This window comes from Morus notabilis, unplaced genomic scaffold, assembly GCF_000414095.1.
Source record: "Morus notabilis unplaced genomic scaffold, ASM41409v2 Scaffold315, whole genome shotgun sequence".
NCBI classification, from domain to species: domain Eukaryota; kingdom Viridiplantae; phylum Streptophyta; class Magnoliopsida; order Rosales; family Moraceae; genus Morus; species Morus notabilis.
The window spans coordinates 361,084-375,284 of NW_010360512.1; the positions used below are offsets into that span (position 1 = coordinate 361,084).

At 35.6% G+C, this 14,201-nt stretch overlaps 3 protein-coding genes across 3 annotated transcripts; 1 reads left to right on the top strand and 2 right to left on the bottom strand.

The window, feature by feature from the left end:
- Nucleotides 1-15: 15 nt before the first annotated feature.
- LOC21399493 (tetratricopeptide repeat domain-containing protein PYG7, chloroplastic) lies at nucleotides 16-2,799 on the bottom strand. Its single transcript, XM_024164603.1, has 4 exons — nucleotides 2,751-2,799; nucleotides 1,584-1,876; nucleotides 1,282-1,428; nucleotides 16-561 (listed from the first exon to the last, which is right to left on the bottom strand). The coding sequence occupies exons 1-4, from the start codon at nucleotides 2,779-2,781 to the stop codon at nucleotides 280-282; spliced, it is 753 nt and encodes a 250-aa protein (XP_024020371.1). The 5' UTR covers nucleotides 2,782-2,799; the 3' UTR covers nucleotides 16-279.
- Nucleotides 2,800-3,653: 854 nt separating this feature from the next.
- On the bottom strand, nucleotides 3,654-5,650 carry LOC21399494. The gene is made up of 3 exons (XM_024164608.1): nucleotides 5,287-5,650; nucleotides 4,645-4,731; nucleotides 3,654-3,713 (listed from the first exon to the last, which is right to left on the bottom strand). The coding sequence occupies exons 1-3, from the start codon at nucleotides 5,479-5,481 to the stop codon at nucleotides 3,654-3,656; spliced, it is 342 nt and encodes a 113-aa protein (XP_024020376.1). The 5' UTR covers nucleotides 5,482-5,650.
- Nucleotides 5,651-7,676: 2,026 nt separating this feature from the next.
- LOC21399495 (dihydrolipoyllysine-residue acetyltransferase component 5 of pyruvate dehydrogenase complex, chloroplastic) lies at nucleotides 7,677-12,840 on the top strand. The gene is made up of 6 exons (XM_024164581.1): nucleotides 7,677-8,815; nucleotides 9,618-9,809; nucleotides 9,935-10,022; nucleotides 11,929-11,999; nucleotides 12,099-12,182; nucleotides 12,268-12,840. The coding sequence occupies exons 1-6, from the start codon at nucleotides 7,952-7,954 to the stop codon at nucleotides 12,370-12,372; spliced, it is 1,404 nt and encodes a 467-aa protein (XP_024020349.1). The 5' UTR covers nucleotides 7,677-7,951; the 3' UTR covers nucleotides 12,373-12,840.
- Nucleotides 12,841-14,201: the final 1,361 nt, after the last annotated feature.

A 14,201-nucleotide genomic window follows, 5' to 3' on the forward strand; every position in this document is an offset into this window, starting at 1 on the left:
GTCAAATAAAAACAGTACACACAGTAATCTGGAATACACTTGGGTTCATCGTAATTTTTAAGAAATCAACTTGTTCCGGTTCTACAAAATACAAATTACTCATCTTTGTGTCAACAGAAAAGGAAGGACATCATTTAGGTACTTGATCAGGAAACTATACGAAAGTGATCGAATCTCATTTTCTAATTGCTAATATTGAGCTCATTTCAAGCAAACCTCAAATAAAGTCTTGATAGCTGATAATCATTTTAGCCTTAAAACAGAAAGATATTCATTAGATCACCTTTCCTTCGATTTCACAGGAACTCCCCTTAACATCTCCACCTTTTCCTTCAAGGCGTCTCTCCTTGGCCGCGCCACTTTGTTGTTAGGGTCGAAAAGAAGCACTTCTTCAAATGCCTTTAGAGCCGCCTTGAACTCTTTCTTCTTTTCATAAGCATCTCCAAGGTTGTTCCAAGCCGTGACATAGCCCGGTTGAAGTTTCACGGCTGTTTCGAACTGAGTAATTCCCTTGTCAAGCTTGCCATCAAGGACAAAGCTGACACCAAGGGCATTGTAAACCTGTTGAACATTCGACAGTTTTGAAGAACGTTATCGGACAAAATCATGACACACAAAATCATAAGATGGTAAAAAAAAAAAAAAAAGAGGCATTCGATCTTATTTGACTTAAGTGGATGAAACAAAAAACTACAAATGAATTTGACAATATAGTCCAAGTTGATAAGTTCCCTTTTGGAACCCTCCAAATTGGGTTTCTTTGGAGGGTTTTAAATCCCTCACCCAATCCCTTCCCTCCTCTAAACCTTACCATCAAACCGCCATAGATCCTAAAATGCCTCCACAAATCCCCTTACTTTTATTCACCTTCCACTTTTCCCTCATACCAAACAAGCTCTAAGTCTCAGATGCATGTTAACAACACTTATAAAGCCATAATCCAGGCTCTTGAAATGTGACGATTTTGAATATGCAGCTATAAATGATACAATTCCATATGTTATCTTATTGTCTGATATTTTCGAAGACATTTAAATTTTAAGATTTTTAGTATGTATGATGAAGAGCAAAAACATTTTTAGCGAAACTAATTTTTATTTACTTGACCGTGAACAATACTTGATAGATACTTTTTCTCCTCAACCTACAGATAGGATCTAGTTTAAGTTTTGATGAAGTGTACTAGAGAGGAAAAACTAGAAACACGATGGTTCACTAATGAGAGAAACACGATGACGAGCAGCATTAGAAACATGATGGTTATATTTGATCAGGTAATACTTGGGCAAGATCTTGGTCATCTCCATCCCATTTCTCAATTGCCTGAAGCAAGTACTTAATAGCTGCAGGGTAAAATTTCCTCCTCAGCATCACTGCGCCAAGTTCGAAATATTCAGTTGCACTAGCATCACCACTCCGTACTTGTTCCTGAAACTCAGAATAGATAAGAACAAAGAGAATTTAAGTAGCATAAGATCAAATTTGGGATGACTTTTTTTCTTCTCTCTAAATAATTCATCTTGGTCGTTACCGAAAGTAATGTCAATGACCATCAAGGCATGGAGATAAGATATAGAGGTTACCTGCAATTCTTTGGCCGAAAGATCAAGTTCTCTACGTACAAGGACTTGACGAATAACAAAGAAGGTTCCAACTCCAAGAAAACCTAATAGTAACAGCAAGTATGACAGCTGGATTCCTAACTCAAATAACTCGCCAACCTCGTAAACAGCATTCCCGTTTATCTTATCACTTGCATGTGCCATTGGTGCAGCAACGAACCATAAGGTTAGTCCAATTGATAATGTGGATACACAAAGTAATGACCTTTTCATAACTTCAATATCCTTGGAAACCAAAAGGTTCCTGAAAAATTCTGAAATTCAAATATAATATCAAAACAGATAGTTCATAAGAAATTTATCTGCACTGTAACATAATCGTTCTGCATTTCTACAGGAAATACAAGGGGCCTTGCAAGGAGATTTGTCAAAATTATGCACTTATCAAAGTACATCTACGGCATGAAGAGGCCTCAATTTTGTTGCAAGAAAACAAACAGAACAATGATGCTGAAGCTACCACAATAAATTAAAAAACAACTTAAAACTATTTGCTCAACTGATAAGTTATGAATTTGAGCTATTTTCTAATAATATGCTTCATTGTCAATAGTATATGGAACCTTCTTTCGTAAATTATTTACATACAAGGTAAACTTGCAAATAAAACGTGGCCATTCTATTGATTCTGTAATTAATTTTGCCATATTTTACGTAGATATATTTCACTTAATCTATCAAAATAAGAATACTTTTAGCAAAACAAAATAAAGAGTAGCATAGAAGGCATACACCAAATCACACGGTCATTTCAAAATCGCGTATATTTAAATTACATCCATAAATCAAAACTAATGATAAGTACTGAAAATCATGATCTTGAATGTCAATGAAGAGAATGACTATGACTACTACCACATTTTGTTCATTGACCACCAGTTAAGAAGTATATCAATTTGTTAATGGCTTAATTTGTTTGCAAAACTGAATCATTTTTTGAATTGCGCACCGATTTTGTAAAAGAAGGGTTCAAATTTCAAATAATCAAACTACGGTGACATGCTCAAACATTGTAATCTAGAGCAACGATCAACAAATAGATTGATGAACAACAGTTAGGCTGATAATAACTGCAGCAATATAAAATTCAAGAACACAAAAGAAGTATAACAGAGATCAGTAAATTACTCTGGGACTTTGTAGAGGTGAGGGTTTGCATTGGCAATTCCCTTTGGACCGTCTGCCTTCACCACCATTGAGTATACATTAGTAACTATGCAATACATTAGTAACTAGGAGGATAAGTAAACACATCATATGGTCCTTTTCAAAGTGCTACAACAATTTGTGGCTAGGAGTAAGAAATGAGCACTTTTAGCACAAAATTTTATGAAAGCTAACGTCTTAAAGAATTTAAGTAAAGTCTTAAAGAATCTAAGTGTTTGTTTGATATGCAGATTCTGATTCTGGCGAATTTCTTTGAACTGTATAGTTTAAAATGCAACCCGAATTGGCGTTTGGACATGCAATTAAAGTGTAAAATCTGAGCAAGAAATACAATCCGAATCTATGCCTAAAATATTGTTGAAAACATGAATTCTAAGAAATATTAGAGAATTATTACTGTACAAAAGGGTCAGGGTTGGATGAATTTAGGGAGAAGGTAAATCTTCAAATTGGCTATTTGAGCCGGTTCAAAATCATCTCCACGGTTCAAATAAAGTAATCCAAGTAGTCTAGCAAACACCAATTTGAGTTGGGTACACGGGTTCCGATTGTGTGAACCAATTTGAGTTGGGTACACGGGTTCAATTTATGCGAACCCATGTACCAAACAGTAACACGCCTGATTTATACTGTTATTTGTTAACGGCTTAATTTGTTTGCAAAAATGAATCATTTTTTGAATTGCGCACCGATTTTGTAAAAGAAGGGTTCAAATTTCAAATAATCAAACTAAGGTGACATGCTCAAACATTGTAATCTAGAGCAACGATCAACAAATAGATTGATGAACAACAGTTAGGCTGATAATAACTGCAGCAATATAAAATTCAAGAACACAAAAGAAGTATAACAGAGATCAGTAAATTACTCTGGGACTTTGTAGAGGTGAGGGTTTGCATTGGCAATTCCCTTTGGACCGTCTGCCTTCACCACCATTGAGTATACATTAGTAACTATGCAATACATTAGTAACTAGGAGGATAAGTAAACACATCATATGGTCCTTTTCAAAGTGCTACAACAATTTGTGGCTAGGAGTAAGAAATGAGCACTTTTAGCACAAAATTTTATGAAAGCTAACGTCTTAAAGAATTTAAGTAAAGTCTTAAAGAATCTAAGTGTTTGTTTGATATGCAGATTCTGATTCTGGCGAATTTCTTTGAACTGTATAGTTTAAAATGCAACCCGAATTGGCGTTTGGACATGCAATTAAAGTGTAAAATCTGAGCAAGAAATACAATCCGAATCTATGCCTAAAATATTGTTGAAAACATGAATTCTAAGAAATATTAGAGAATTATTACTGTACAAAAGGGTCAGGGTTGGATGAATTTAGGGAGAAGGTAAATCTTCAAATTGGCTATTTGAGCCGCTTCAAAATCATCTCCACGGTTCAAATAAAGTAATCCAAGTAGTCTAGCAAACACCAATTTGAGTTGGGTACACGGGTTCAGATTGTGTGAACCAATTTGAGTTGGGTACACGGGTTCAATTTATGCGAACCCATGTACCAAACAGTAACACGCCTGATTTATACTGTTTGAAAGGTTAAACAATGACTTATGAAATCTGAAACAATGACTTTTCATTTTCGAACTCACTGGTACCTAGAGCTTACAAGAGTTTCTGAAAGAAAACTAGAACCAGAAGCATTTGAGTTCAGTCCAGCTGATTGGTGATAACGACATTAAGTAAGAAAGTAAAACATTTTACAATTACAAGTAGCAAAAAAATAAAAATAAAAAATAAAAAACAGAAGGAAACAAAAGAAAAGTGACCTGGTGAACCACTTTTAGGACTTCTACTTATATTTCATCTCCCTAAACAAACGAAAGGGGTTTTTCCGAACACATACCTGAGACTTAGGTAACCTAGCAGCATTTGATTTGGTAGCTGGGATAGACGTGTTCAAATCAGGTTCATTGAAGCGCTGAACAACGGCCTAAAGCACATTACAAAAGCTTTTTACATCAATAAGTACCACCAATTCTAGCACACTTTCACAACAACTGATATTTCAATACGAATTTATCAAATCTACGCATAGCTACCAATACTACTCGTTTTTAAAGTCATTGTTATACATAATAAATGCCATGTTACACTCCAATACACGACGTGTTACAGCGTAGGATCGGTCTTTTGACAAACTCTAGTCATTTATTCATCAAATAAATTGCAATAGGAAACAATTGGACAGGGGGAGATTTCTCTTTGTTCTGCCAATCCTTAATTTTAGTTCACTTTTACCTCAGTATCAGCGCATTGGCAAGTATAACAACTACAAAACTCAACTCTATCTAAGGAAGAATGTGAACTGCTCCTATTAGAGTACAACAAAGGCCTTCTGAATATTTCTCAACAATTTTTTGTTCTCCTCTTCGGGGGTTCTTTTTTTCACACTTCTCAAAAAAAGGCCCCAAAACACACACAGAGACACAAAATTGAAGCTGAAAAATCGATGTATGGCAAAAACAAGAAATGGGTTTTGGTATACCTGGAGAGAGAGCTTGTGAGGCTTGAGCTTGAGGGAAACAAGTGGGAGGAGTGACTGAAAGTGAGAGAGGCCTTGGTGGTGGTGCTGAAGAAGAAGAAGAGAAGGAGATGACATGCTGCTGCTGCTGCTTTGGAGAAGCATTTTTTGTTTCTGGGTTGGATTATTATAAGGAATTAAAGCTGCTTCCAAAATCATTCAGATTCAATTCAACCAAAGTGTTGTGTAAGTGGGAATTTTGGGGTTCTTTTCTTTCTCAGTGTCGGAGAAGTTGACGAGCCAAAAGAAAGGCAGAGTTCATTGGCACTCGCGGATGGATGGACATGTCAGAGACTCCGGAGACTGTTTATCTATCCGTAGAATATGTATGGGATACATAAGGGCGTGTTTGGCTTTTTTTTTTTTTTTTATGGAATGTTTGGCTGTTTTTTTTTTTTTTAATGGAATGTTTGGCAATTGACTGTTTTTTAAGCCTCCATCTTTTATTAACAAAAAAAAAAAATCCCCCTTCTTTGTGAAATAAAAATGCCCAAAAAAAGGGAAAAGAAAAAAAGAAAAAAGAGAAATAAATGCCCAATTATTCTTTAACCCTTTTTCATAATTTGAGTGGTACTAGAATTAGAGTACATAAAAGTGAATATTAATGAAATTACTCCTTTTACTTTTATCTTTTTAATTCAGGACGAGAGAATTTAAACTCTTTATTTTGTAGTGCAATTAGATGTGGAATTTCTACCGTTAGACAATGTCAGTAACTATAAAATACTCTTTTTTTATTTATCTATATTCTTAAAAGTTTAAATGTAAGTGAATGATTATTCAGTTATTAAAAATGACATAATGATTACATTAAAGACTGAATATTCTTAAAAGTTTAGTTCCTTAATTTCTTTTTTTTAGATTTTTTTTTTTTTTGCTAGGGTTGAAAAGTGGGCCTTGCAATTTGTATAAGGGAGAAAGAAGAAAATATGTCAAAATTTGAGATGAATTAAAATTAATAGGCTAATAATTTACATAAGTTAATAAATATGTCAAATTGCTGTTTTCGTCCATAACTTGTCTGGTTCTAAACCATAACTTGACAAGTTATTGTCCATAATTTGTCTGACTATGAACCATAACTTGACAAATTTATTCATAACTTATCCAGTTATGAACCATAACTTGACAAGTTATGGCCTATTAATTTCTATAATTAAAAATTGACCTATATATTTTTTTAAACTTTTTATATTGGCCTATTTTCTACCATTTTTCTTTGTTATGTATAATAGAGGAGATAAAATCCACATTACTCTAACATTATGTTTGGTAGAGATATTCATCAAATCCGCTAACACACTCAAACCGTCCACTTATCCACCCCAACTATCAAAATGGGGCCACATTAACACCACCAATTTTGGGCTGGTTACCTTTTTTTTGTGGGGTTGTCTATTTTTCCTTCGTGTAATTGACTGCTTTGGAGGTGTGTTTTGTTTTTAAGGAGTTTTATATTATAAACTCCTTAAAAGTTATGGAAAATTGTTTATTTATTGCATTATATTTAGAGTTTGAGACTTAAAGTTAGAGATTTGCTATAAACTCTTTCATTATTTTTGTGTTATATCAAATTATGGATTATGAACTTGCGTTATAGATGGAGTGTATTACTGTATGGATTATGGACTTTAATAGCCACACGCTTGATATTATTTATTGGATATTTTATTACCTAAAAAAAAATGATCAAAAACAATCTTTACAAAAATAAAGAGGCTCTACTCACCCAACAAACTCACCGTTCACACCCATTCTTACCTGCCCATACTATTGGGTGATTCTGAGTGGGGAATTTCGGCCATGTTCATTTTACCAATTCGAGTTTTACTATAGTAAAATATTTTAAAAATTAGTCACATTTAACTTTTTTGCTACAATAAAAAACTCTCTCATAAAGTCACATTTTAATTTAAATTAAAAGTTTAAATCAACGAACTAAACGGGTCTTTCGATTATCTTATTCCTCAATCTGCATGAAAAGTAGACGGAACAAAGAAGGTTGGGAGTTTTTTAGAGTAAAAATTTGAATTTACATCCCAATTTCATATGCATGAATAAAAAAAAGTGTGCATTTAGGATGGAGAAAATTATTTTGCTTCATAAACAGAAATTTTGTTTTAGTAATCAAATTAGGTTTTTAATAGTTTAATTTAAAGTAGAAATAATCATGTGTCACGCACTATAAATTTTTAATGTAAATATGTGTAGATCTAACTATTATAAAAATTAATTAAATAGTTAAAAATAATATGTGCTACCATAAATTATTATCATTATTATTTTTTTTTTTTTAAAAAGGAGGGAGAATAAAATACACAATATCACACTCGCACTTTGGACAGATATCAAAACCCAAGTCCCAAAACCAAAACCAAACCCAAACCTAAACTCACAAATACACCAACACACGTCATCACCTTCACCGGTAATCTGGTTGGAACTTGGAATTGGAACCTCCGCCTTCTTTCGATGCATTCGAGGACTTCCCCAAAATCATAGCAAACAAAGATTTCTATTAAAACCAAACAAAGCAAACACAACCCAACCCCCATTTCTTGTTCTTCTCTCTCTAAAAACCCACACAAATCGCATCAACAAAGAGAGAGAAACTGAGTTCCTCAAACAAATGGCTCACCTTCTCAACACTCCCTTCGTCCCCTCCGCCCAAACCCTCCGTCGGAGCCCCAATCTGCCGCCGGGCGCCCGCATTTCCGGCCGCCGTGGCCGGGCTTCAGTCCAGGCCAAGATCCGCGAGATCTTCATGCCGGCCCTGAGCTCCACCATGACGGAGGGCAAGATCGTCTCTTGGGTCAAGTCCGAGGGCGACAAGCTCTCCAAGGGCGAGAGCGTCGTCGTCGTTGAGTCCGACAAGGCCGACATGGATGTCGAGACCTTCTACGACGGCTACCTCGCCGCAATTATGGTCGAGGAAGGCGGCGTCGCCTCAGTCGGCTCCGCCATTGCCCTATTAGCGGAGTCCGAGGCTGAGATCGCCGAGGCCAAGGCCAAAGCCAATTCTTCATCGTCATCGTCATCGTCGCCCCCGCCGCCACCGAACACAGCAGCTCCGGAGCCGCAGGTGGTGAATGTGGCTTCAGTGGCGGTGGCGAAACCGCCACCGGCTGCCGCGGTGGCTTCGACGCACCAGGCCTCGGATGGAGGCAAGAGAATTGTGGCTTCGCCGTATGCGAAGAAGCTGGCCAAGGAGCTGAAGGTGGACTTGGGGAGGATCCTCGGAAGCGGGCCGTTGGGGAGAATTGTGGCCAAGGACGTGGAGGAAGCGGCCGCGGCGGCTGTTGAGTCGAACGTGGCGGCTGGCAGTGGGCCTGCCGCGTCATCACCGTCGCCGGGGATCCAACTGGGGACAGTTGTGCCTTTTACCACAATGCAGGGTGCTGTGAGCAAGAACATGGTTGAGAGTCTGTCAGTTCCAACTTTTAGAGTTGGGTACACTATCACCACTGATGCTCTTGATGCTCTTTACAAGAAGGTAATGAAAGATTTTGCTAAAGCTGATGTTCGTTCTGATATTGTTATTTCATTATAAATGATGTGTTGAATACTTTAACAAGATGCTCAGTTAGAAATGTTGGAGATTTATGATGTTTTAGATTTTGGTTTGATGCGTTCAATTTATTAGGATATTACACGAAAACCATTACGCTTCCTGGAAAGTATTAACTAGTCTTGGGGAAAGATTGAACTTTGGAAGTAGCTTGATCATGCTAAATTTTGGGCGCGTTTGGAACTCGTTCCAAAATGATTTTGTTTTTTGTATGAAAATGAAAATGAAAATGTTTTCAATTTCAGATAGAAATCATTTTTAAAAATGCGTTTGGTATTTTTATTAAGAGATTATTTTTAATATAAAAAACCCATTAATGTCTCTCTCGAGAGGAGAAAACGAAAATAAAAAATGAAAAATAAATCGTTTTCATTTATGTTTTTTGTCTTTATTGCGCCAAACGCCGTTTTAGAAAGGTTTTCATTTTTTCTTTCTCAAAAAATGTGAAAAATAAAAACGAGATCAATTCCAAACACGGCATATGAGCTTGATGGTTTTTGTTTTCTATCTCCCAATTGAGAGTTGTATTATTTGTTTTTCAAAAATCTGACTTTGTAATTGGATTTTTCATTTTTGTTTGGCTAGTGGTTTTGAATGTTTTTGATGTTTTATGGAAGACAACGTTCTGATTTAAGAGTGTCAAGTATCATACAATAGTCCAGGTAATGATAAATTCTTTAAGTTGTTCTGTCTTTTGCTTTTGTTGATGTAACTATTCCATTACCAGGTAAAGTCAAAGGGAGTTACTATGACAGCGTTGCTTGCGAAGGCGACGGCTCTAGCTCTGGCCAAACATCCTGTAGTGAACTCCAGTTGTAGGGATGGTAACAGCTTTACATATAATAGTAGCATCAACATTGCAGTTGCTGTCGCTTTGGATGGCGGGTTAATCACTCCGGTGCTGCCAGATGCTGACAAGGTCTGTTTTTTTTGCCTTTTCTGTTCTGTATTGTTCTGTTTGTCATGGTTCAGATTCAAGAAGCAGGTGAGAGGAATAGGAAGTACTGAAGAAGCTGTGACGATTTATCTTGATGTGTGTATTAGGTTGATATCTATTCACTGTCAAGAAAGTGGAAGGAATTAGTTGATAAGGCGCGGGCCAAGCAGCTGCAGCCTCATGAATATAATACAGGTAAACTTAGCACATAGCCTGGAAAATTGAACATGTTAAAAGGTTCTCCTTGCACTGCACAACTAAAGTTTCTGATTTCGTAGGAATTTCTACAAATTTCTGTTGGGGTTGTCAAAATTATGAACAGGAAAAAAATTCAAAATATTGGAAAAATGATGTGGAAATGGTAAATAACTCCTATATTAATGCATTGAAAGAGGGTTAATTGCGAGTCTGTTGAATAAGGGCGTTTATATGAAAATGCGAAATTTGTTGACATGCACAGAGTGCCTGATAGCTTAAAAAATTTGTTTTGAGTGATCTTTCGGTGATATGTTATGGGTGATGAAAGCTACAATTGAGGTAGTATAATCGTGCTTGCCACCTCTTCATTCCCCTTGATCGATTTCATCCCTCAAATCGTTAGAGTGTACTTACATTCTTGAGAATCAATATGAAGTAGTTATAAGTTTAACACTGCCCTTTTGAATTTATCTTTCTTGTGCTGTTTGTTTCTAAAACCAAGTATGTTGATAGAATTTTGAACTAAGTGATGGGTTGGCTGTTTTCTGATTTTCCTTTTTACTATATTCCTCAAGTGGGTAATTCATTGAACCAAAAAGACGACAATCAGGCCTCTTAGAGAACATCAACGAATGCCTTTGATAGTCTTAGACAGATGATGTCAAATAAAGAACTACAGCAGAAATCAAACTTCATAAAAGCTTAAACTTGCTGGCTGCTCTACATAGGCTATTTTATCAGGGAAATCTGGGTCTGCTTAGTTTGGGGATGGATCTTTAACCGGTTTGTTACTGTGTTTAAGTATTGAGTTTGCCCCCGCAGTGATGCATTTATTGTTTGTCATCGGTATCTTACCACACTGTGAAGCACCAATCTGCAATTTTTTGGCAGTAAGATTTACCTCTAGAAGTATTGATGTAGGGGTAAAATAATGCAGCATAAAGCAGTCATAAGATAATTATACAATAAGCAAATCCATAAATATCTACCTATGTGCTTATGTACTTAAATAACCCCAAGGGGTTGGTTCGGTGGTGAATCACTTGGACTTGGTGCCTCAAGATGCATTAGGTCCAAGGTTCGATTCCCATCAAGTTCTATCAATTCCTTGGGTCCATGCCCGTGGGCCAAATGCCCTAGATTTACCCGATCTATGTGGAGGGGGTGCTTTGCAGTTTGCATGGATCCTATGGATTAGTCGGGGCAAAGTCTCGGTCACTACGGTTATCAAAAAAAAAAAAAAAAAGGTGCTTATGCACATAAATATGTGTTCTTTTGACAATGGAATGTCTAAAACCAGTAGCTCAAGAATACATTCTTAATGTTTTCCGGTTAAAAGAAAGAATGAAAAAATACATAGCATTTGCTCTTGTTTTACTGAAAATTTGATTTTGTGGCCAAATGGTATTGAACATGGGTTGACATGAGGCTTTCATAGATAAAGTTTGTAGAAAATGCTAGGCTCTGACATTAACATCAACTTAATATTAACTGCTTAACTTTCTCCTTCATGCAATTCAAGGCTCTTTGCTAATTTTCTTTGAGTGTGTCAGTCACGAAAAAGTTGTACTTAATGTAAACTTTGTAGCATGAAGTTTTTGCATACATACTTCGAATAGAACAAAGGACCATTGAAGATAGAGGGCTGAAGTTAGTGGGTTATTTTATCATATTGCGGTTTGTAATAATTGCCTTAGTTTCATTTGTCATCTAGTCAAATTGCTTTCGCGAGATGGATTTTTTTTTTTTTCAACGTCTTAATTTGTTTTTATCACTATTCTTACACACATGCATATGGTTTGAGGTTCTTGTTTTTATCATTTTCAAAAGTAGTGTGTGAAAGTCTCCTCCCATAAACCAATCAACATTAGATGAGATTAATGATTCTTTGCCTTTTCTTTAGGTACTTTCACTCTTTCTAATCTTGGAATGTTTGGAGTTGATCGATTTGATGCCATTCTGCCACCTGGAACTGTAAGTTGCCTATATGTTCGTATATTTACAGTTTACCCTCTATTGGGCACTCACCGTAACACTAGTAAATATATGACCTTATAACATTAATTTCAACAGGGTGCGATTATGGCTGTTGGAGCTTCTCAGCCCTCTGTTGTGGCTACCAAGGATGGTAGGATTGGTATGCAGAACCAAATGCAGGTGATTAAATTTTGAAAATGTGTAAAGTAGAAGAATTAGACTGAATTCGCAGATTCTGATGCTTAAAAACACACAACCTTTTCAGGTAAATGTCACAGCAGATCATCGTGTGATATATGGTGCTGATCTTGCTTCATTCTTGCAAACATTGGCAAGCATAATCGAGGACCCCAAAGATCTTACTCTCTAGTCTAACTTCCTTATTACCAAATGGGCCCTTTTTGTTTTCTGTGTTGTCCGAAATCTTTTGTTCCTCTTAGTACTTTGCCATTGGATCATGTCAGTTTGATTCATAATCATTGATATCTGGTTGAGAAGTTTGAAGAGATACAGGAGCTAATTAGTATCCGTTTAAAGTATAGGAGCAGAATTTTGAAGAGCTTTGTAACTTGAGCCAATGTCCAAGGAATCAAACTCAATAATGAGTTAGACAAACCCGTATGAGTTTAACTAATTAGCTCATATGAGTTTCTACCTGCAAATGTCATAACTGTGTCCTATGGCTGGTCTTTTTGTTTAGTTGGCTAGAGCCTGAATATGGTCGTTGGATTAATAGCGTTTGTTGTAATGCTCAAAGTTGATTTGAGAAAATTGAATTAAAATTTTGAGGATGAAATCATTTGAATCTGAGTACGGCACAAAGTTGTCGCTTACGGAATTGTTGGGAAATTTTTGTTGTATTGCTTTATGAATTATGATGGTAGCAACGCCAAATTTTTTTTCCTTAATCCTTGCAAGCCAGCAAGTTTTGTTCTTATGATGCAGTAAATTTTTGCTCAGAGCAAGTAGTCATTAACAGAAACCAGCTAGCCTCAAGGCTCAAGTAGTTGCATGGGTAAGTGTGTGCGTGTGTCTATCAGAGTTAGAATTTTGATAGTTTCATTTTTTTTTTTTTTTGTAAAGTGCGGGCGGCCCCACACTATATTAGGAAAACAAAAGGCACTTGCTGGGATATCGTATATTGTAGAAACAATACAGGTTTCTGTACTTTTTTTTTTTGTTTTGTTTAATTTGTTAATTTAAGTTTTTAATTTAAATTAATGTGTGATTTTATGTGAAAATTAAAACTCGAATGGGAATCAAGGTTCCAATATTGTTACTAATAAGCTATTTCAATTTTTGACAAAATTCTTGTTGTCAAATATAGAGCTTCAACCTCAGAGACTAACGTCTATCCGACAAGTAAGCTTGATTATGCATTTTGAAATTTGAAGCATCTGTAAAACGTCGTTCACCGCAGGCCTTTCTTATTCTGCCATTGTTATTCTCTGTATGCATACTCTGCCAACCATCATTTTAGAAACATACGTGTTTGAAATTGATTCCGTTTTTATTTTTCACGTTTTTTGAGAAAGAAACAATGAAAATATTTTCAAAACAGCGTTTGGCGCAATAAAAATAAAAAACAGAAATGAAAACAATTTTTTGATTAATGAAAATATTTTCAAAACAGTGTTTGGCGCAATAAAAATAAAAAACAGAAATGAAAATGATTTTTTGATTTAGTATAAAATGAGAGAGAAATGAAAAATGACTTTTAGTCGTTTGTTATTTTTTATTTTCGTTTTTTCCTTTCTCAAGCAGAAAGAGAGAAAGAGAGACATTAATGAGTTTTTTTACATTAAAAATAATCTCTTGATAAAACTACCACACGCATTTTTAAAAATAATTTATGTCTGAAATTGAAAACGTTTTCATTTTCATTTTCATATAAAAAATGAAATCATTTTGAAATGAGTTTCAAACCGTCTAAGATTTCGAAACCACACAACGGAATTTGCAATTTAGGGTGGAGAGAGAGAAAGAAGAGAATGAGAGAGATAGGGTCGGTGAAGAAGAAGTCGCTGAGGTTTTTTTTTATCTGATTATTGATATTAATTCCCTTTAGTTGTTTTTTTTTAATTAATTTGGCTTAGGGTAAAATAATTTATGCAAAGTAGAAGTTACTCGTATCAAATGGATTGTAGAAAAGTGATTGAAACTAATTATCTCAATTTTTTGTGTGTTCTCTTGTTTCAC

Coding starts and splice junctions, on each gene's coding strand:
- LOC21399494 (XM_024164608.1), bottom strand. CDS start 5,481: ATGATTTTGGAAGCAGCTTTAATTCCTTATAATAATCCAACCCAGAAA. Junction 4,732..5,286: donor CTCACAAGCTCTCTCTCCAG/GTATACCAAAAC, acceptor AATGTGCTTTAG/GCCGTTGTTCAGCGCTTCAA. Junction 3,714..4,644: donor CTAGGTTACCTAAGTCTCAG/GTATGTGTTCGG, acceptor ATGGTGGTGAAG/GCAGACGGTCCAAAGGGAAT.
- LOC21399495 (XM_024164581.1), top strand. CDS start 7,952: ATGGCTCACCTTCTCAACACTCCCTTCGTCCCCTCCGCCCAAACCCTC. Junction 8,816..9,617: donor TTGATGCTCTTTACAAGAAG/GTAATGAAAGAT, acceptor TTCCATTACCAG/GTAAAGTCAAAGGGAGTTAC. Junction 12,183..12,267: donor GTATGCAGAACCAAATGCAG/GTGATTAAATTT, acceptor CAACCTTTTCAG/GTAAATGTCACAGCAGATCA.
- LOC21399493 (XM_024164603.1), bottom strand. CDS start 2,781: ATGCAAACCCTCACCTCTACAAAGTCCCAGA. Junction 1,429..1,583: donor TTTCGGCCAAAGAATTGCAG/GTAACCTCTATA, acceptor TCTGAGTTTCAG/GAACAAGTACGGAGTGGTGA. Junction 562..1,281: donor ATGACCAAGATCTTGCCCAA/GTATTACCTGAT, acceptor AATGTTCAACAG/GTTTACAATGCCCTTGGTGT.